Below are 23,206 nucleotides of genomic sequence, written 5' to 3'. Positions count from 1 at the left end.
TTAAAATATTCTCCATGTTATATATCTCATGGTAATGTATTACCTAGAAATTATTAAAATGGTAAGAAATAATAAGAAGAAATTTTATTTTCTATTTTCAATAATGACAGGCTAGGTAAATCAGATCAATCGTACCAATGAAAACAAGTAGGAAAACCGGGGAGTTTATTTTTCTTTAATTCTGCTTGAAGTTACTGAATATTGAACAAAATAGTGATGAGTTACTAGGTCAAAATCCAAGAGAACAAGCAAATCCAGACATGTGAGCTGGTATTTAGGCCTAAATGCACTGGATGATTCTAGAGGGGGCTTCTAAGAGACTGAGTAGTGCTTTTGATAGACTTGTGGAACTAAGTAGTCATGTTCAAGGGGGTCTACTTTCCCTGCATGCTTTGGGTTGAAACATAAAGGGACATACAATAGAAATAAGAGTAAACCTGTAGTAATCAGGATCTTACAGCTATTTCAGGTGACCTTTATTTAAATAATTTAAGTAATCTCAATCTGTGAAATTGGATTAAGATGATCCAAGCCTAGAGTGTCACAGAACTCTGGTATCATCTCAAACTCAAATCTGTTTATACAAATCTTTTTTAAAAATTCTAGCAAACAAGGAGTCAAGACATCATAAATGAGAACTAACAGTAAACAACAAAAACACAACTAAAAGGGAGCCAGATATTGAAATGATCAGAAACAGACCATGTTTACTATGTTTAAATAGTTTGGCAGTTTGAGAAAAACTGAATTCTAGAGAACCAGAAACTATCACTATTTACTAAAATGTTTTATCAATGCATATATGTTCGATTTTATCAAACACTTTTGGTGCATATATTGAGATAATTTGTATCATTTTCTCCTTTATTCTGCTAATGTGGCAAATTACATTCACTGATTTTGAGTAGTAAACCAGCCTTAATTGTGGAATTATCCCAAATGGATTACGACACATTATTCCTCTGTGTATTTTTTTTTCTGCTAGTATTTTTGTTTAGGATTTTTCCTACCTATGTTAATGAGTAAGATAGGACTATAGCTTTCCTTTTTCATAATGCTCTTGTTAAGTTTCAATATCAAGGTGATCTTAAATCATGAAATAGGATGAGGCATAACCTGACCTTTTTATTCTATAGAAGAGCCTTCGTAATATTGCCATTGTTTATTTTTTTTAAACTGAATTATAGTTGATTTACAAGATTGTGTTAGTTTCAGGTGTACAGCAAAGTGATTCAGCTACATATTTTTTTTCAGATTATTTTCCATTACAGGTTATTACAAGATATTGAATATAGTTCCCTGTGCTATACAGTAAATCCTTATTGTTTATCTATGCTATTGTTTATTTGTAAACATTAGATAGAATTCTCTGGAGAAGGTATCTAGATCCGACAGTATCTTTGTGAGATTTTTCTTTCCTTAGCAAAGTTTTGTATCCACTTAGACAACAAAGTACAGGAATTATAAGTGTACACCATGATAAATTTTCACAAGTGAACATACTAATATAATAGGAGTGTAATCTATAACAGTAAAAATTATAAAATAATATATTTATAACTACACTACTTAATTATGGAAGTCATTTTTATGTTCTTATCATGGAAAACTGGAACTACTTATATCTCAGAAGGTTAATTTACCCACGAAGTTTCTAATGTCAAATAACTTACTAGGAGAAATTATATTTGGGGGAAATCATGCCAACTTTCCAATCTTTCCCATATAAAACTGCCACACCTTGAATATGAAATGAAGGATTATTCTAGATCTGATAAGATTTTAGGAAAACAATTTGACAACATTTTCAAAGAAATCTTAAAATATTCATGCTCTCTAACTCAGGAATCCATAGGTACACAGAAAAAGATTATATAAATATAATAAAAATGCTTTCAAAAGTATTTTGTGACATTTAAGTTAAATATAAGTTAAAAGAGCAGAGTGTAATACAGGATTGGACATGTTAAGACTAGTAAGAAACGGGTGACTTTTACATTCATGGCTATATTTTTCCTTCATTTTATAAATTTACAAGCAAGAACATGAATAAGCACTAAAATCAGGCTAAAGTAGTTAAACAAAAATTAAACATTAATCACTTTATTCAGGAGTGAATGGCAGAATCTTATCTATTGTCAGAGGTAATAATGAATTGCAATCAACACCAATTCCACTGGTGACCAATGGCCTATTAAGGTGTTGTCATCAGCATAATTTCTTAGAGCTTAAATGTGGAAGACATGAGTATGTTCCTCACAGTTCACAGTATTGTGGTACAGAAAGGTGGGGAGAGGGGCTTCACTGGTGGCGCAGTGGTTGAGAGTCCACCTGCCGATGCAGGGGACACGGGTTCGTGCCCCGGTCAGGAAGACCCCACATGCCGCGGAGCGGCTGGGCCCGTGAGCCATGGCCGCTGAGCCTGCGCGTCCAGAGCCTGTGCTCCGCAACGGGAGAGGCCACAACAGTGAGAGGCCCGTGTACCGCAAAACTGGACTTGCTTTTCTGAAAGCACATTAAGTCTAGCCTCATTCCAGCAAATCTACTTTCATCTAACAGTTAAAACAGCTCAACAGTTACTGAATGATGCAGGTCACTTTCCTTTTATGTAGGCATACAAACACACAATTATAGCAAAGAAGAGCTGAAAAGTTATTCTCTGTCACATAACTGAAAATTATTCAGAACGACAATACAATGAGTTACCCTGACGAAAGTGTGTGACACAGACAAGTTGGAAAGGAATCTAACACTTGAGAACTAGACCTCATTGGTAGATTTTGTAGATCTACTATAAGTTAGCTAAATAACACTGATGCTGCCTAATTACTCTGCTTCAGATTTCTCTTCACTGAAATAACCGTAATTTTTTCATACAGAGGAGAAAAGTAAGCCATTCTTATAAAGATTCTGAAATCTAAAATATATGGGGCTGAAAGCAAAAAGCCATTCAATAATTCCCTTTGAGTGAAAAATATGTAATGTTTCTCTCATCAAACCACATCATGTAAGCATTTGTGATCAGTCTTGAAGTATTTTTGTATTTGTTTTACATAAAACAGTGTGACCTTTGATTCCCTCCCTGTGGTTTGTTTTAAACTGTTGTTCTTTTCTGAATAGTTGTGCTTTCTATTACATGCTGTCATTTAGATTCACTATGTCATCCCTATTATTAGAATTGTTTTGTTGTATACTTCACAATTCAAAAGGATGGTGATTATAAGGATACCTTATAATCAGCATAAAGTTTACAAGACATCATCATAATTAACCCTCGCACATACACAAAAAGAACTCACTTGACAAACATGCAGGGGGCAGCTCTGTGACATGAAAGAATCTTTGAATGTGCCAGGGATTTCACTCAAGTTTTGTTAAGGAATAATATTTTTTTTTATGTCAAGAAGATTCATAAATGTTCAGAAATGCAAAGGGATTTCAGTATCGGTAGAATGATGCAAATCACACACACACACACACACACACACACACACACACACACAAAAAACCCCAGAAGTTACTACTTAAAACATGTAAAGCTTCTTTCCAAAGTAATTAGATTACAGACTTTGACCTAGCTAACAGACTTAAATATTTTAAATTGGACAAATACAAACCTTATAATCATTACAACAGAATATAAAGTATGATTTAGGAACCTTAAGAGATTAAATACCTAATCATTTAGTCACCAGTTCTCTTGGGTGACAAAATAATTCTGACTTACTTAAGTCTGTTCAACCTTTGCAAATGAAAAGGGAACGTGATAATTACTCCGCAAAATCGTACCTCCTAGAGACTACTGGATACTCACTTTAGCAGCACTAATGACTGTGGCAGTATAAGACTGAATGTTGTCTCCACAGGCTCCACCACGGGACTGATGACATCGAATCAACTGGAAAGAGAGAGAATGACCAGAAGGTTATTTCTATTAAACTGTTTAACTCTACAGGCTCTTAAGATAGAGCTTATTTACCATGCAGAATGATGGTGGAGGGTGGGAATGTTTGCATGAGTGTTTTCCAGACAAACAGCTAAAAGCCCTGCTGAGACACTTTTACCCCTTTTTATAATCTACTGGTGCCACTCAAGCAGTTTCATGCTCAAATACGATTTTTAATTACAAGATGAATAGTCTTTAAGAATTCATAAACTCTGAAATGGTAGGATTTGAGATCTGGCAGGCTTTCCACAAATAAATTTTAGAAACATAATCAAAGGACTTAGCCATGACTTCCTAACATTAAATATTTAACATGCTAACAAATTGGAGGTTTTGTCCTCTTAATTCCTACATAAAGATTGTAAAGGGAAATTTTAAAAAACAGACAAAAGAATGTGCCGTATTTCCATTTTCAATTGTGTTTGTGGGAAAGTAGCACAAATTACGCATAAATCAACTATGACACATAATAGCTGTCCACTTCAGAGGGCTCACCAGTTTTAACATCAGAATGAAAAAGACATGCCCTTATTCATAAATAAGTAAATCAAACTGCCAATTTCCAAAGTGAATCACTAGTTTGACATGCATGATTCTCTCATGTGCTGAGCAATTAACCAAGACTAAATTCTCCACTGCTCCTACACTTCTAAATTTAGTTTAAAGAAAAAATAGAAAGAAAAAGAAAGAAAGAGAAAGAACGAAAGGGAAATATAAAAATCATTAGCCAGATTTTTACACTTAAAATTTTCAATAAAATGGCAATAGTAGACTATTAGAACAGCTCCACATTGTGATATGAATTATTAAAAGCCTTCAGAATTCAGAACAAATCTTCCTCTCCCAAAATATAAAAACAAAAAAAAATGCTCTATATAACTTAAAACCAGGTCACTTGATAAAGATTAATATGTGAACCTTTTATTCTTTTATTTTAAAATCAAACTTTTCTTCATCACTGATTTGTATTAAAAAAAAAAATCCCTTAAGACAATACTGCTGTGGAATTTTCCAAATCGCAGGTGGTTGGCAAATGTAGTTTCACACAGGGGAAAAGAGGGAGTTTGAAAAGTGACCATTTTAGCTAGTGAAGAGAATCTCTCTCACTTATTCACCCAGTCACTCATTCATTCATTCACAAAAACACATTCGAAGAATTATGAAAATTATCCCTTCTGCTGCCTCCTGGAGCATGTGCAAGGAAAGACATATCTTAGAAACACTACCATCTTTTCCTTGCTTCAGGTAATTAAAATAATCAAGGAAGACAAGCAATACTATCACCTTTTCAATTCATCTAAATCTGAGTCAGCATTTCTACATAAACATAACAAAGCCAGAAATTTCTTTAAAACTTAGACTCATTACAAAAGTTATATTGGCATCTCAGTACATCAAAATAAAAGATAAACAAGAAATTTCCATAGTGCAAAAATCTATCATGCCCAAATCCCAGGAAATATTGGTAAGTGAAAAAAGGGACGTACAAAAGACCATGTATATAATGTTATCTTTGGGGAAATAAAGGGAAATATAAATATATATATATAACATATGAGAAAATATATATGCATATAAATAAATATAAAGACAAATGTATACAATTATGTATCAAATGAAAACTGTAACAATGAAGGAAGGCAGAAAAAGGGGGATAAAGGACTAACTAAAATAACCTATGAACACAGTATTTGATTGCATACTTTCAGTTTTAGGCAGTAATGAAAGCAGAGAAAATTGCAAGAAAATCCTGAACTCTTTGTAGTTGGTTTGATTTTTGCAGTGGTATGAGCAAGCAACTCTGTAATTACTTTTTGGCATTATAGGATTGAAGAAATGAAGAAAACGTGCTGATGTCATGGTCTCCTATCCAAAACAAAGGACATACAAATAGGAAATGTGGGACAAAAAGAGAGAATCCTGTGGAAATACCAATGTGAACTCTTCATTTCCAAAATGTGCATGTGTATATGGGTATACATGGGTGCACAAATATGCATATATGTATATTTGCCTCTTTATGTGTATAATAAGAAGTATGTGTGGATATATAACATGCATATTTCTAAACTTTGTCCACTGAAAGAGTCTAGAAGCAAAAATACGCCAGTAACAATGAACACATCTACTGGACAAAAGGTTAGTATCTAATACCATTGCCCATTAAAAAGAAACAGTAAAATCAGAAGAAGATGATTCCAGGGCTGAGACAAGGCAAGTACAAGATGGACCTGGACTTATTCTTATGATAGCAAGTAAGGAAATAATTTTTTTTTTAATTTTGATGGCACAACACAATGTCACAAGAAGGAGACTAAAGGGACTCTCATCGGTCAACTCTGGCATAATTTGAAAACCAAAATAATTAAAGACAGAAAAAAAATTAAAAACTACTTTAAAAATAGGAATTGTTAACCCCTATCAAAAATATAGATACAGGAAGATTTAAAAAGAAGGGAAAGTTCTTGATTATGATAGAAAGCCAAATGCCTACAGGTAAATGTGTAGTGTGAAGTGGAAAACCATTAATTTGCAATCCTCATAGTAAAGACTGGTTCAGGCAGGAATCATCAATCAATGGATGCTAAAATTAGGTAGGCTAAGATTTCGATAAAATGCAGGATATAAGCATGCTCTTTCCAAATTATTAGTTACAAGAGGAAAAAATAGTGCTTATTCAGTACAGAAACTGGACAAGACCTTGACAAAATTAGCATCACCAATAAAGGACAGACATATACCATGTGCCTCCAGATGTGACACTGTGGGAAGTCCAGAAAAGCACTCATACAGTATTACAGTATTCCAGACAGAAATACATAACCCAAATATAATCAAGAGAAAACATCAAAACACTGAAAATAGGGGCCTCCCTGGTGGCGCAAGTGGTTGAGAGTCCGCCTGCCGATGCAGGGGATACGGGTTCGTGCCCCGGTCTGGGAGGATCCCATATGCCGCGGAGCGGCTGGGCCCGTGAGCCATGGCCGCTGAGCCTGCGCGTCCGGAGCCTGCGCGTCCGGAGCCTGTGCTCCGCAACGGGGGAGGCCACAACAGTGAGAGGCCCGCATACCGCAAAAAAAAAAAAAAAAAAAAACACTGAAAATAAAAAGCATTCTATTAAAAAGAGTAAGGGGTAGATGTAGGGGGCTGTAGTCTTCAAAATTACCAATCCTGTAAAAGATAAAGAAAGAAAGGGACACTCCTACAAGATATAATACCTGATCCTAGACTGGATCTGCACTATAGGAAAAGATTTTCTACAAATGATATGATAGGGTTAACTGACAAAATTGGAACATGGATGCTATAATAGATAAAAGTAGCTTATCAATGTTAAATTGGCAGACTTCCCTGGTGGCACAGTGGTTAAGAATCCGCCTGCCAACACAGGGGACACAGGTTCGAGCCCTGGTCCAAGAAGATCCCACATGCCGTGGAGCAACTAAACCCACGCGCCACAACTACTGAGCCTGCACTTTAGAGCCCACGAGCCATAACTACTGAGCCCACATGCCACAACTACTGAAGTCCACGTGCCTAGAGCCTGTGCTCTGCAACAAGAGAAGCCACTGCAGTGAGAAGCCCACGCACCGCAACAAAGAGTAGTCCCCGCTCACAGCTAGAGAAAGCCCGTGCACAGCAATGAAGACCCAACACAGCCAAAAATAAAATAAATAAAATAAATAAATTTTTTAAAAATTAAATTGGCTGATAACTTAAGTATTCTGGGGTAATGTGATATATGCAACTTACTCTGAGATTGTTCAGAGGTCAACCTGAGTAAAGAGTACATGGGTGTACTTTATAACATTTGTACTCTATTTATTCTTGCAGGTTTTCTGCAAGTCTTCCAAGTTAAAAGTACACTTAAAAATAGGCACTGAAAAACAAACCCAATCAAGATAATATGGCCTCTTGGTTAAATCTGTAGTCAAAGAGCATTTTCACTGAAAGAAATTGTTGCTCCAAAATTTAATTTCTGCAGTTCCACACTCAGCCCAAATGCTACTACAATCAGAAACTGTTAATAAATACTAGCTCTTATGTAAATACCATGGAAACACATTTATCTGGAAATATTTCTTCCAAAGGATGGTACAACCATCTGATTAGTAAACTCCTTGTGAATGCCACTACACGTCCTGGTCTCCATATATAACACTAGATATTACTGACACATATCTCTACAAAGGCCAAGGCAAGACAAAGACAAGACAACTGGCACACTTTGATGCTATGCATCTATGAAGGAAGTTTTTTCCATAAGAAAATAATATGTAACTATTTGCATAATACCTACAATTCTAAATGAGTAGTTTCCCACACATGAAAATAAATCTGCAAGAGCCAAGGGACAATGTATATATCTTCCTCTTGGAAGTCTTGGATGTCTCTGGCACTCAAAGAAATTTCCTACAGACGTAATCATTAGAAGATACCATGATGTAAGCACACTGAATTGTATGCCTCTTGTCTTATTTGAAAAGAATGAATTTGAAAAGTGATATACTGGATAATAAAGAGAAAGAAGAGGGTAGAGTATAAATACAGCATTCACTAAAATGCAAAATACCTATATGTAGCGGACAGAATTTTGGAAAAAGCATCAAGGGATTCATCCAGAAAAATAAATTTCTCCAGTAGTTTCTTGATTTTGTGAATTCCAGAGGCTACAGATATACTGTGGTTTCACCAAATAATTGTTGTACTTACCATATCCAGACTTGTGTCAAGAACTCTTCAATACATATTGTTTCATATTATTCTCAATATACAGTAACCATACAAACAAGCAAAAATGGAACAAAAAATGATCTTCTTTGAAGTCTGTAATATTTTTTTAGATTTTGTTCTATATTCATATGCAGGGCACTAAATGGCATAAAAAGGGATTTGCCCTTTGCTTTGAACTAGACATAAAAAAAATTTCAATGTATAAATATCTTCATTTACTATGATGACCTTAAGAGATAAGTGAGATTGATAAATAACAACAAATGGCAGAACACTTGTTTAGATTTAAATGTACACATATAGTTGAAGTCCATTAAATTATTCTATGCCTCAGGTTCCCAACCTACTACTAAAGACAGAAGTCATTCCTGCCTCCTGATTTCTAGCTCCACAGAAACTCCTGTGATGATATCAACGCTGTGATTTAAAATTAATGGAGTAAAGTTCTCTATATAAAACTAAGCCTGGAAAAGTAAGGCTGAATCCAAATATTGATCCTGAGCAATAAGATCAGACAACTGGGTGCCCAATTAAAACAAAAACCAAACCAGAGAAAACAAACTAGTAAGTTAAACATTCATTATTGCTGTTAATTACCTTTGGAAAACTCTTAAACACTTGCTCCGCTACAAATATTCCAACACAGGCCCCACTTACCTTGTTTTCTGCATAAGCAAGCCAGCGGCTCCCAAGAGCAATAGGATTCATGTTGGGCCCGGGACAAGGGTAGCAGCCTGAAAATTTTCAAATGGCAATGTAAGAAATTTAATAATTTCTGTTGTTGCATCATATTTTGATGCCATAAAAACAGAATAATCAAATGCTTTTATTTTTTCAAGCCTCACATAAAATTCCCATAACCTAGTCATTATTTTAATAGCTAAAAGAGGTTCATTTTTTTCTCCTCTACAGTTTCCTTTGGGTTTTGACTCTGTTCCAATAAGAAATAAATCTGGGAAGAACTGGTATTCACTTTTCGCAAAAATTGGGCATTTTATACAGTTATTCCTGGAACAAGAGAGAGAAGCCAAGAAGAATCATTTAAAGATCATAAGCCTACAATTTCATACGTCTAGCAAAACTGTTTAGAGAAGAAAGAGAAAGGATACAATTGGCTCAGGAATTTAAGGGCAAAGATAAGAAAGACATAACCCTGAAATAACATGACAATAACAGGGGCGGGGTAAAACAAGTAACTTAGGTGTGGAGCTAATGGGGAGAAGTAATCCACAAAGGGTGCATCAGGAGATGTTGGGGAACTAATTTACATAATCCTATGCATTTACATTAAGCATTCAATTTTATGTTTCTTACTTTCAGCCCAGCCAAAAACAAACTAGTAGGTAGGATTATTTTGTGGTTCTCCAATTTCAAAAAAAAAAATCACACATTCTTAACAGTGGTCACCAACACCATGGAAACACCAATGCCATCTTCCCGAACTCCACTAAACAAGACACAACACAACTCAGTCAAGTAAGTGGTATCTGTCATCCGTGAGGGCCTCATCTCCCCTTCTGACTATACCAAGAAGGTCTCTGAGTATAATGTCCTCACTTGTCAGCTACACAAAATAACATTCCAGTGTTTCACAAAACTGCTTTTAAGGGACTACTCAAAGGAGACTGCAGAATCAAAGAACACAAAAAGCCTAACCTAAAGAATTCCTTGTTTATCATTCCACAAGTATCTGGTTAATAGCTTCACAAATGTTTTTCCCTAAAATGTACGCTAGAGGATCAAACTGAGGTTATCTATTTCATAGTTTAGGTCTCAATTTGGAATCTAAACTTATACGAGACAGGTTTTTATAAACATAACCTTTTCTTCCCATGACAAAAAACACAACAAAACAAAACAAAAAACCAGCCAAATTGCATGCAACACGAGTGTAACAGGAAAGAATAGCATAATCTGAATAGCATGAACAGCACACCTGAAAATACCTTACCCAGCAGAAAGTCTCAGTCTAGTACTGATCCTAACAGGAATAGAGTTATCAATGAATGAATAATTAACTACTTTGACAAGTACTGTCAAAAATAAAAATAATTTATATGTTCTGTAATATATTTATTTATCTTTTTGCTTCTTTATTTTCTGTCTTCCACTTGATTAAGGTCAAGTGTTTGTGTCTTCTGTTCACAGCTCAGTCTATACTGCTTAGAATAATACGTGAAAAATAGCTTAATAAATGTTTGAATAAATTAAACAATGCACCTAAATTAATCAAAGCATATGTATAAGACACACTTGCAAAAAAAAAAGTCATCTACAGAAGAAAAATTTTCAAATATTTTTCAAATATTGTGCTTGCCTATTCTTTAGGTTAGGATTTTTGTGTTCATTTTAAAGCCATTTTTTAATAGAAACCTTCCTTAATTGTACACACATGCCTGCCTGAATTCAGAAAGCCTTTGAGTAGCAATCGTGGTGATTCTGAAATGGTAATGCCGTTGTGTTCACAGCCCTTAGAGAAGCGCAAGTAGCTGTTGCTTCTGTTACTACTAGTTTTCATTTCAGCTCCCTCAACTCCATCTATTTTAAGTTTTCTTTTTTCTTTTTTTTTTTTTGCCACACTGAGCAACCTGTGGGATCTTGGTTCCCTGACCAGAGACTGAACCCAGGCCCTCAGCACGGAGTCCTAACCACTAGACCACCAGGGAATTCCCTGAGTGTTCATTTTTAAAGAAGATGAAGATAATAATCCTAAGAGAAAATCCATATGTCACACAAAATATAAGATATAAGTTTTCTAATGTTTTGCTCATTGTTCAAAGCTTTTTTTGTATTTCAGGGTTTAAAGTGGTATGTTTGGAATGTTTGGATTTCTGGAAAATCAGCTTCTGGGTAACTGATGTTACTATCATCACTGAAGGCATATTATGGACACGTATTATGGACATATACATAGAAAAAAAGGTCCACTAATATAATACAAAGACAACACACTCTAATATATATATCACATAATATTTACATAATACATTTCATTATGACACCCACACCTAATTCACACCAAAATGTACTTTTATATAAGTGTATATACATAGTCCATGTATACTTTCAGAACTGGAGGAATGAGCATAAAAACTGTCTATAAGAAAATTTCCCCTTTTAAAATGTCATGAAAAAAAGAACCAAATAAAAAACAGAAATAAATACCTGTGAACTGTGGCATTACATTAGAGGCAGCTAATCTCCTGAACTTTAAAGTCAGCATAATCTAACTCAACTAACTCCAATAACTATTTTGCCTCAACAGATCCTAATAAGTATACCTGCCTTCCAAATACTAAAGAATACTAAGAAAAAATGTAGTTTACAATTCTTCATTTAACTTTTTGAGTCAATGTTTTTAGAAAGCTAGTGGACCTCAAGAATTATAGTGTATTGGAATGAAAGCAAATTGTTTTTCTGCTCTCCAAAAAACATTTTACAGCTGGAATCAGCAGACCATCAGCCTCTCAGCACTATCCCAACTTTATAAGCCTGACTCCTTTAAAGATTAACCATTGCCTCCAGCTAAACTCTGAAAACAAGTGAAGAAAAAAGAAACAAGAAACAACAAAAAAAACACAACCCAAATCTCTATAATACTGGGACTAATTCTAACAAGTTTACAATGTTTGTGAACAAAGTAAAAGAGAACTGGATATTTTAAAATATCAGGTTTCCAAATTTAAATAAAGGTAAAATCCACGAAAAGCATGCTACATGAAGATGACTCCATAACTAAAAGATTCATGAGACTGATTCAATTTTACATGGCATCCTCCCAGAATGTTGGTCCTAGTGGGGCGAAGACCTGAACTCATTTTGAAAAACAAAAGATTTAAATACTCTCTGTAACACCCTGCCTTATTTTTCTTGGAAAAGACAACTCAAAAGATTTCAGACCTTTTTCGAAAAAACAGATGTCTGCATTTATGGTCAATTGACTTTCAACAACGCTACCAAGACAAGTCAATGGGGAAAGAATAATCCTTTCAATGAACGATGATAGGTCAACTGATATCCGCATGCAAACGAATGAAACTGAACCCTGGCCTCACACTGCATACAAAGTCGAAATGAATCAAAGACTACAGCTAATGTATTAACCTCTTGGAACAAACCGTGGTAAATCTTCATAACCAGAGGCAATGCTTTCTTAGATATGACACCAAAAGTACAAGTGGTAAAAGAAAAAAATAGATAAATTAAACTTCATCAAAACTAGGGGCTTCCCTGGTGGCGCAGTGGTTGAGAGTCCGCCTGCCGATGCAGGGGACACGGGTTTGTGCCCGGGTCCGGGAAGATCCCACATGCCGTGGAGCGGCTGGGCCCATGAGCCATGGCTGCTGAGCCTGCAGGTCCAGAGCCTGTGATCCGCAACAGGAGAGGCCACAACAGTGAGAGGCCCGCGTACCGCAAAAAAAAAAGAAACTAAAATCTTTGTGCTTCAAAGGATACCACCAAGAAAGAGAAAAGACAACTCAGAGAATGGGAGTTGGGCAAAACATATATCTGATAACTGACTGGTATCTAAAATATAAACAGAACTAGTATAACTCAATAAAGACAAATAAATCAATGTAAAATTTGACAAAGAAGATAGAAGATGAGCACATGAAAAGATACTCAGCATCATTAGCCATAAGGAAATGCAAATCAAAAGAAAATGGTACTGATGAACCTAGTTGCAGGGCAGGAATAAAGAGGTAGATGTAGAGAATGGACTTGAGGACATGGGGTGGGAGGGCTAAGCTGGGGCGAAGTGAGAGTAGCATCGACATACATACACTACCGAATGTAAAATAGTTGGCTGGTGGGAAGCAGCAGCATAGCACAGGAAGATTGGTTAGGTGCTATGCGATGACCTAGAGGGGTGGGATAGGGAGGGTGGGAGGGAGGCTCAAGAGGGAGGGGATATGGGGACATGTGTATGCATATGGCTGATTTGCTTTGTTGTGCAACAGAAGCTAACACAGTATTGTGAAGCAATTATGCTCCAATAAAGATCTATTAAAAAAAAGTATAAGGGACACTCTTGCACTGCTGGTGGGAATGTAAATTGACACAGCCACTATGGAGAACAGTATGGAGGTTCCTTAAAAAACGAAAAATAGAACTACCATACGACCCAGCAATCCCACTACTGGGCATATACCCTGAGAAAACCATAATTCAAAAAGAGGCATGTACCAAAATGTTCATTGCAGCTCTATTTACAATAGCCAGGAGATGGAAGCAACCTAAGTGTCCATCATCGGATGAACGGATAAAGAAGATGTGGCACATATATACAATGGAATATTACTCAGCCATAAAAAGAAACGAAACTGAGTTATTTGTAGTGAGGTGGATGGACCTAGAGTCTGTCATACAGAGTGAAGTAAGTCAGAAAGAGCAAAACAAATACCGTATGCTAACATATATATATATGGAATCTAAGAAAAAAAAAGTGCATGAAGAACCTAGGGGCAAGATGGAAATAAAGACACAGACCTACTAGAGAATGGACTTGAGGATATGGGGAGGGGGAAGGGTAAGCTGTGACAAAGTGAGAGAGTGGCATGGACATATATACACTACCAAAGGTAAAATAGATAGCTAGTGGGAAGCAGCCGCATAGCACAGGGAGATCAGCTCGGTGCTTTGTGACCACCTAGAGGGGTGGGATAGGGAGGGTGGGAGGGAGGGAGACGCAAGAGGGAAGAGATATGGGAACATATGTATATGTATAACTGATTCACTTTGTTATAAAGCAGAAACTAACATACCATTGTAAAGCAATTATACTCCAATAAAGATTAAAAAAAAAGTATAATCAGATACTACTTTGTGAGATACCAACAGGATGGCTATATAATCTTATTAACAATCACTGGTGAGAAACTGGAACCCTCATACACTGCTGGTAGGAATGTAAAATGTGCAGTCACTGTGCCCAACAGCTCTTCAAATAGTTAAGGATAGAATTACCATATGACCCAGTAATTCGACTCCTGGGTACATACCCAAGAGAAATGAAAACATATCCACACAAATACTTATATCCAAGAGAATCAAAAATAGATGTCCCCATAAAAACCTTTCATTTATGAAAGCATTATTCATAAAACCCCCAAAATGGAAACAAACTAAATGGCCAGCAATAAAAAGAAATGACGTATAATATTCCACTGTCAGGATACACCACAGTTTATCCATTCACACACTGAAGGACACTTTGGTTGCTTCCACTTTTGGCAATGTGAATAAAGCTGCTATAAATATCTGTGTAAAGGCTGTGTGGACATAGTTTTCAACTCCTTTGGTTAAATAACAAGGAGTGAGATTGCTGGATTGTATACTAAGAGTAGGTCTAGTTTTGTAAGAAACTGTCAAATTGTATTCCAAAAGTGGCTGCACCATTTTGCCTTCCCACCAGCAATGAGAGTTCCTGTTGTTCCACAACTCTGACAGCACTGGTGTTCTCAGTGTTCTGGATTTTAGACGTGTGATGGTTATCTCATTGTTTTAATTTGCATTTCTCTGATGACATATAATGTGGAATATCATATCATATGCTTATTCTTTGGTGAGGTGCCTGTCAGAGTCACTGGCCCATTTTTTAATCAGGTTGTTTATTTTGTTCTTGTTGAATTTTAAGAGTTCTTTGTATATTTTGGATAACAGCCCATTATTAGATTTGTCCTTGCTTTTTTTTTTTTTTGGAGTATAGTTGATTTACAATGTTGTGTTAGTTTCAGGTGTATAGCAAAGTGAATCAGTTATACATACATATAGCCACTCTTTTTTTAGATTCTTTTCCCATATAGGCCATTACAGAGAATTGAGTAGAGTTCCCTGTTCTACTGTGTTGTACAGTAGGTTCTTATTAGTTATCTATTTTATTTTATTTTATTTTTGGCTGCATTGGGTCTTGGTTGCCGCGCATGGGCTTCCTCTAGTTGAGGCAAGCAGGGGCTACTCTTCGTTGCAGTGCGCGGGCTTCTCATTGCGGTGGCTTCTCTTGTTGCAGAACACGGGCTCTAGACGTGCGGGCTTCAGTAGTTGTGGCTCGCGGGCTCTAGAGCACAAGCTCAGTAGTTGTGGCACATGGGCCCAGTTGCTCTATGGCATGTGGGATCCTCCCGGACCAGGGCTCGAACCCGGGTCCCCTACATTGGCAGGAGGATTCTTAACCACTGCACCACCAGGGAAGTCCTAGTTATCTATTTTATATATAGTAGTGTATATATGTCACAATCCCAATCTCCCAATCTATCCCTCCTCACCTTATCCCCTGTTAACCATAAGTCTGTCTTCTACATCTGTGACTCTACTTCTGTTTTGTAGAGAAGGTAAGTTCATCTGTACCCCTTTTTTTAGATTCCACACATAAGCAATATCATATGATATCTGTCTTTCTGTGTCTGACTTAACTTCACTCAGTATGATAATCTCCAGGTCCATCCATGTTGCTGCAAATGGTATTATTTTGTTCTTTTTTTATGGCTGAGTGATACTCCATTGTATATATGTACCACATCTTCTTTATCCATTCCTCAGTTGACGGACATTTAGGTTGCTTCCAGGTCCTGGCTATTGTAAATAGAGCTGCAGTGAACACTGGGGTGCATGTATCTTTTCGAATTATGGTTTTCTCCAGGTATATGCTAGGAGTGGGATTCCTGGGTCATATGGTAGTTCTACTTTGAGTTTTTTAAGGAACCTCCATACTGTTCTCCATAGTGGCTGTACCAGTTTACATTCCCACCAACAGTGTAGGAGGGTTCCCTTTTCTCCACACTCTCTCCAGCATTTATTGTTTGTAGATTTTTTTGATGACGGCCATGTGACTGGTGTGAGGTGACACCTCATTGTAGTTTTGATTTACATTTCTCTAATAATTAGCAATGTTGAGCATCTTTTCATGTGCTTTTTGGCATTCTGTATGTCTTCTTTGGAGAAATGTCTATCTAGATCTTCCACCCAGTTTTTGATTGGTTTGTTTGTTTTTTTGATATTGAGCTGCATGAGCTGTTTGTATATTTTGGAGATTAATCCCTTGTCGGTTGCTTCGTTGGCAAATGTTAGATTTGTCTGTTACAAATATTTTCTCTCAGTCTGTGGCCTTTCTTCTCATTTTCTTGACATTGTCTTTTGCAGAGCATAAGTTTTTAATTTTAGTAAAGCCCACTTGGGCTTCCCTGGTGGCGCAGTGGTTGAGAGTCCGCTTGCTGATGCAGGGGACACGGGTTCGTGCCCCGGTCTGGGAAGATCCCACATGCCGCGGAGCGGCTGGGCCTGTGAGCCATGGCTGCTGAGCCTGCGCATCCGGAGCCTGTGCTCCGCAACGGGAGAGGCCACAACAATGAGAGGCCCGTATACCGCAAAAAAAAAAAAAAAAAAAAAAAAAAAAAGCCCACTTGATCAGTTATTTCTTTTGTGCCTTTGGTGTTGTATCTAAAAAGTCATCACCATACCCAAGGTCATCTAGGTTTACACCTATGTTACCTTCTATAAATCTTATACTTTATGTATTACATTTAGGCCTGTGATACTTTTTGAGTTAATTTTTGTGAAGGATGTATAGTCTGTGTCTAAATTCAGTTTTATGCCCGTGAATGTCCAGTTGTTCAGTACCATTTGTTAAAGAGACTATCTCTGCTCCATTGTGCTACCTCTGCTTCTTCATCAAAGATTTATTTCTGGGCTCTCTATTCTGTTCCGTTGATCTATTTGTCTATGCTTTTGCCAATGCCACACTGTCTTGATTACTGTAGCTTTATAGTAAATCTTGAAGTTGGGTAACAACATGGAGGAAACATGATATTATTCATTGAAAGAAGCCAATCAGAGAAGGCTACATACTATGATTCCAACTATATGACATTCTAGGAAATGCCATGGTTGCTGGGGGGAACGGGAGGGCAGAGATGAACAGGCAGAGCACAGAGGATTTTTAGGGCAGTGAAAATACTCTGTATGATATTACAATGATGGATATATGTCATTATACATTTACCTAAGCCCACTGATGTACAACACCAAGAGGGAATCCTAAGATTCTGAGTGATAATTATGTGTCAGTGTAGGTTCATCAGGTGTAGCAAATGTACTACTCTGGTGAGGGATGCTGATAATGGGGGAGAGGGAGACTATGTATGTGTGGGGCTAGAGGTATATGGGAAATTTCTGTGCCTTCTGATTAATTTTGCTGTGAACCTAAAACTGCTCTAAAAAATATAATCTTCTACTATGTTCAGTGAAAGACACAAGTCACAAAAGACCACACACTGAATGAAGTTCAGAAAGGACTATGAAACCCTCTCCAGAAAGAATAAGCACATAAAATATTAAATATAATTTCAGAGATTTATTTGACCATCTTACTCCTGATTAATGACCCTCTTAAGGTTCCATGAGCTTTGAATTTAAAACTTGATTTTATTTTTGCTTAATTTTTTATGTATATGACACAGAGTAATGCCATTCGAAGGCTCAACGGGTTCAAAGGGTGGGAATTATGTGCAGAAAATATGAAAATCATGTTAGTTCATGGCATACATGTTATTTAGAGTCCACTTTATATTGAACACCTGCATGGGCTATGAAAACACCATGGCAGCCTAGTCTGTTGTATATAGATGGGAAACCAAAAGAACAGGGTTTTAACTTGAACTGGTCTTAGATGCCACATTAACCTGCCAATCTTTTCTTATCAATGTTACAACCTTGCTTACAAACATAAAGAGAAAGGTTCCTCTTCCCAAAGCTAAAAATAATTTTGCATTTTAAAGATCCTTTAAATACATTCCTTATTTGTAATTCACCATTAACATAAATGAAAAATACACATTCTAACCCTAAGAAATAACATTAGGATTGTAAGGAATAAATCTTCCTCCTCAAAGTAAAAACAGAAGCCAGTGGAAAAAGTTACTTCCTAAACAATCCTTTGGTCTCTCTGGAGACTTCATATCTGCATTTAAACTTAAGCACACTGGAAATGACTGCTAATGACATCTATCAGTCTTGGTCTTTTGTTTTCTTAATCATACGTGGGTTTTGGATTTCCACATCAGACAGCTGCTCAAGGCCACCTTTTCTGTACAGCCAAATACGAAGGTGTCTCCTTTCTCATCATATTGGCTGTGTTCCCTTTCCAGTTCTCTATCAGCTCTCTTTACCTGACCCTTCCACCCTCTGGCACAAATTCCCATGGTGCTTTCTCTGATGGACACAGCTGTCTCTACTTATTTTACAGTCTCATCATTGTATTCATACACAACTTAGGCAATCATGATTGTATTTCACCAGAGCTTTTCAAACTCTTTTAGAAATTAAATGCTTGCATGAACAAAACAATATCCTCATTAAGAATCTGTCATTCTACATGGGCTTTAGTACTAATTCTTTAATAACTAGAAACCAATCAATGGGGGAAAAAAACTAAATGGGCTACCACGAATGCTATTCTCAGTATGCCTATCAGCTCCCCTGTCCTCCAATCCCTATATCCTGCACTTCTCACTGTCCTAAGTAAAACTGGCTTACAAGCATGGAATAACCCAAATTCAGAGAAACACACATAAACTATACCATGCTTCTTTCCACCTGCCAAAAGTTTCAGTCTGTTTAAAGGAATGGGGGTTGGGGGGTTGCAAAAATTAGGGGAAAATAAGCTTATTTAAAGTTAGGAAATGGCTCCATGTGTTCCTTGATTTTAAATATTAAGTCTTGCTCAATTTTGTTCAAAATGTTGATAAAAATCCCTTCAGGTGAAGTTGTATTTCAAAGAAAAGAAGCTAAATTTCTTCATACAAACGTGTTAAATATCATCAATATCACGAACCTAACAACCCTTGAATAAATCTGGTCTATAGGGTTTTCAAGTAAAGTAAAATAATATGTAACTAAGAATGGTGAGAAAATGGAAGTAGGAAATGAGATATATAACTACTATTGGCCAGAGTATTATAGATGAAGGGTTTGGGGAGATGTGCTGTGAAATGCTACAATGAACGGCATTCAGAGTGTGAGGAGAGAAATCACAAACTTTTGTTGTTCTTGATGCTTTCTGGACTCTTTTTTTAATGTAAACTATGTATTTAAATATAATATAGATCAAGAAGTACCCAAGTCAACAAAGTAAACATATGCGTGCATAAAAGCAGCACCCAAAACAAAAAACAGGACATTATAGATTCCCAAAAGCCCCTTCTCATACCCTCTTCCAGGTTACGCAGGTGTGTTCTGACAACGATACTAGACATCTATCTTCAAAAGATATCACTGGATTTTAATACATAGTTTATTACACTTATTTCCATCATTTATCACCAAGAAATGACAGTTGTACTTTTATACTACCCCATTTTTCAACATTTAACATACATTTCAGATTTAAAGAAATCCATACTAAATAGACTTCATGGCATCCTCAAGCCACGAGAGCCATTTTACAAGCAGTACAGTCACAGAATAAGTGATGATCCTAATGAATCAGAAATTACTGAAAATTCACTACTGTGGGCTCTACCCCATTTGACCAGGACTTGCTGCATGCCACTTATAAAGCACCTGACTGCAACACTAGTGATCCTTCCAGATCTCTTCTTCCTATCATGAACAATTCACACAATATGAGACTAATATTTTAATAATACTTGTTTCAACTGTTCAGTAGTCCAGCAATACAGAGGGAAGCATTTGGGACCATATGGCAAAGATCCTAAAACAATATTAACTTAAAAAAAAAAAAGCGCACTCATTTTTATCAAACTCAACTGATATTTTGTACTTCCTAAAGGCTTGTAAAACAGAAGCTCCTGCTCCTGAAAGGGGAAACAATACTCCAGATACTGGAAAGATACTCAAGAGCTGATCACTACAAAGGTGTAATTTTCAAATAAACTTATACTTCAGAAAAGCTGTGTACTTAACTCCAACATGAGAAAGAAACTTTGTTCATACATGCATTCATATATTCATTCCTTTAAATACCCACCAAATTTATAATTCCCAGTTCAAACCTATATCACTTTCTCTAGAGATGACTACTGACCCTATATGAATAACTTTCTTCCTTATCTGATAACTTTTTTTTTTTTGCGGTACGCGGGCCTCTCACTGTTGTGGCCTCTCCCGTTGTGGAGCACAGGCTCCGGACACGCAGGCTCAGCGGCCATGGCACATGGGCCCAGCTGCTCCGCGGCATGTGGGATCTTCCCGGACTGGGGCACAAACCCGTGTCCCCTGCATCGGCAGGTGGACTCTCAACCACTGTGCCACCAGGGAAGCCCATTATCTGATAACTTTTGAGAGTTGTACTACATTCTCAACCCTTTTGGCTAGCTAAACATCTTGGAAAAGAACCACTGATGCTTTGAAAGTAGAAACAGTTGTGATAAATGTTTTCATCTTTAGCAAATTGAGTTTTATTATTGTAAGAACCAAAAATAAGGATCAGAAATATTTTTAAGTTAGCTAGAACAAATGGAATATATTATACCTTGCATGACGGACCTACTTCCTTAATCCAAATCAAGATGAATAACTTCGCTCTCAAGGAAATTACTATACAGCGGCAAAGATAGAACAAGTAGACAGAAGACACATACAATAACAGAAATTAAGTGTCTTAACAGAGGGAAAAATTACACTATAAAAGCATTCCCAAAGGGTATTGGGTAAAAAAAAGAGGTCTGTAATCAAATAAATCTAGGAAATATTGAAATGTAGTAAATAAATTTAAATAGATTAAAATGCTAATCACCACTGGCATCCTCCAATAGAAGGCAGCATTTCCTAAGTTTATTTGACCAGGGCATCCTGATTTACACAGCATGTTGAAGGTCTACTGTTCTGTGGATAGATTTTGGGAATTGCTATCTTTGGGGATTTGGAAGGAGGAGAGGCTTCCTTAAACTAAGGGGATCAGGAAATACTTCATATAAGAACTAACATCTACACTGGGGCTAGAAAGACATGTAGGATTAAGTCACTGTGGAAAGAGAGACTGCTAGTGAAAAGGCCATTTCAGGCAGGAAAACAGAGCATTTGCAAAGAACTGAGATGTATGAGTGGCTCAAAGAAAATGGAGCATAAGCAGCATGAAAATGGGTTGTAGAAATAAAGATTTAGCAAGGACACACTGGATTTTGATAAAGAAGGTTTTGTATGCCAAAAACCTTGAGAGTTCAGTTGGAAGGAATGTACAAGTTTACACTTGTTGACCACAGTTAAATCAACTAAGGCCTTTGACCCAATCAAAAGGCCTCAGAGTTCAGACGATAAATTATTTGATCAATTGGTAACACAGAAATAATGATTTTGTAAGTTCTTATCATTTAAATATAGACAATAGATTAAATTATATGTCAGGGATATGCTTCAAAATAATTTGGGAAGGGTATAAGTGAAAAAGATCGTCCATGAGTTGGTACTTATTGAAACTAGATGATAAATACATGGTGGTTCATTATACTACCATCTTTTAATAATTGTATATATTTCCCCAAATAAAATGTTTTTTAAAAATAACATTTAGGGACTTCCCTGGTGGTACAGTGGTTAAGAATCCGCCTGTCAATGCGGGAGATACGGGTTCGAGCCCTGGTCCAGGAAGATCCCACGTGCCACGGAGCAACTAAGCCCGTGAGCCAAAACTACTGAGCCCACGTGCCACAACTACTGAAGCCCGCGCACCTAGAGCCCATGCTCCACAAGAGTAGACCCCGCCTGCCGCAAATAGAGAAAGCCTGTGCGCAGCAATGAAGACCCAACGCAGCCAATAAATAAATTAAATAAATAAATTTTTTTTAAAAAGAAAAAAGGCATAAAAAATAACATTCATAGGAAATGAAATGGTATATCTATGGCCTTAGTAATTTAATAAAATGCAATATTTTTTCCATATCACTAAATGACTATATGTTAATCAAATAAGCAAAATGATTGAAAATCAAAGGTACATTTCACTATTTTAACGTGACTAAAAATTCACCTTTCTGCAAGAACTTCATGATTTCAAGTAAGACTGAAAAGTAAGAATACATACTATAGTCTCTCTTCTTCTGCTTAAAGGTATTTTCACTCTTATTTCCACTATAAATGGTTTAATTGAGAAAGTACAGTAAAATCCCATGAAAATATGAAATTTCTGTAATGTGCCAGTTTCTATATTGATCCTGCCAATTGACTCAAGGGCTTTATGTACTTTCTGTAAGTTAACCCAAGTCAGGACATTCCAAAAACAAATTCTTCTATTGCAAAATCTCAGACTGCAAAATACTCTCCCAGAAAAGCTGCAAATATCATCCATGTGCAAAAACAAAACTTTCTTTAAAAATAAATTGTAATTATAGCCTACAGTATGTAGGGTTTTGTTTAAATCTTCTTATTTGTAGGTCCTTATTTGAAACAAATACATTTCTATCACCCATTAGTTAAATAACAGACACTCATGCTGGCTGAGACAAATTTCACTCATACGTAGATATAAACAATTAAAGATACAGGTTATATCTACATGATTTTATGCAAAATTTA

The 23,206-nt window shown here is 36.4% G+C and overlaps 1 protein-coding gene across 8 annotated transcripts in view; it reads right to left on the bottom strand.

Moving 5' to 3' along the window:
• BCAS3 (BCAS3 microtubule associated cell migration factor) overlaps nucleotides 1–23,206 on the bottom strand; it is a 581,795-nt gene that overhangs the window by 422,335 nt on the left and 136,254 nt on the right. For all 8 annotated transcript variants that reach the window (XM_060081385.1, XM_060081386.1, XM_060081388.1 and 5 more), the window contains exons 10-11: nucleotides 9,338–9,414; nucleotides 3,815–3,898 (exon numbers count right to left, since the gene is read on the bottom strand). In XM_060081385.1, the coding sequence (XP_059937368.1) occupies nucleotides 3,815–3,898; nucleotides 9,338–9,414 (161 nt within the window). The remainder of the gene's footprint in view (nucleotides 1–3,814; nucleotides 3,899–9,337; nucleotides 9,415–23,206) is intronic.

The sequence above is a fragment of the Mesoplodon densirostris genome, chromosome 18 (assembly GCF_025265405.1).
Source record: "Mesoplodon densirostris isolate mMesDen1 chromosome 18, mMesDen1 primary haplotype, whole genome shotgun sequence".
Taxonomy (NCBI): Eukaryota; Metazoa; Chordata; class Mammalia; order Artiodactyla; family Ziphiidae; genus Mesoplodon; species Mesoplodon densirostris.
The sequence above is the reverse complement of the archived record's forward strand: the minus strand, read 5'-3'. Positions and strand labels throughout refer to the sequence as shown.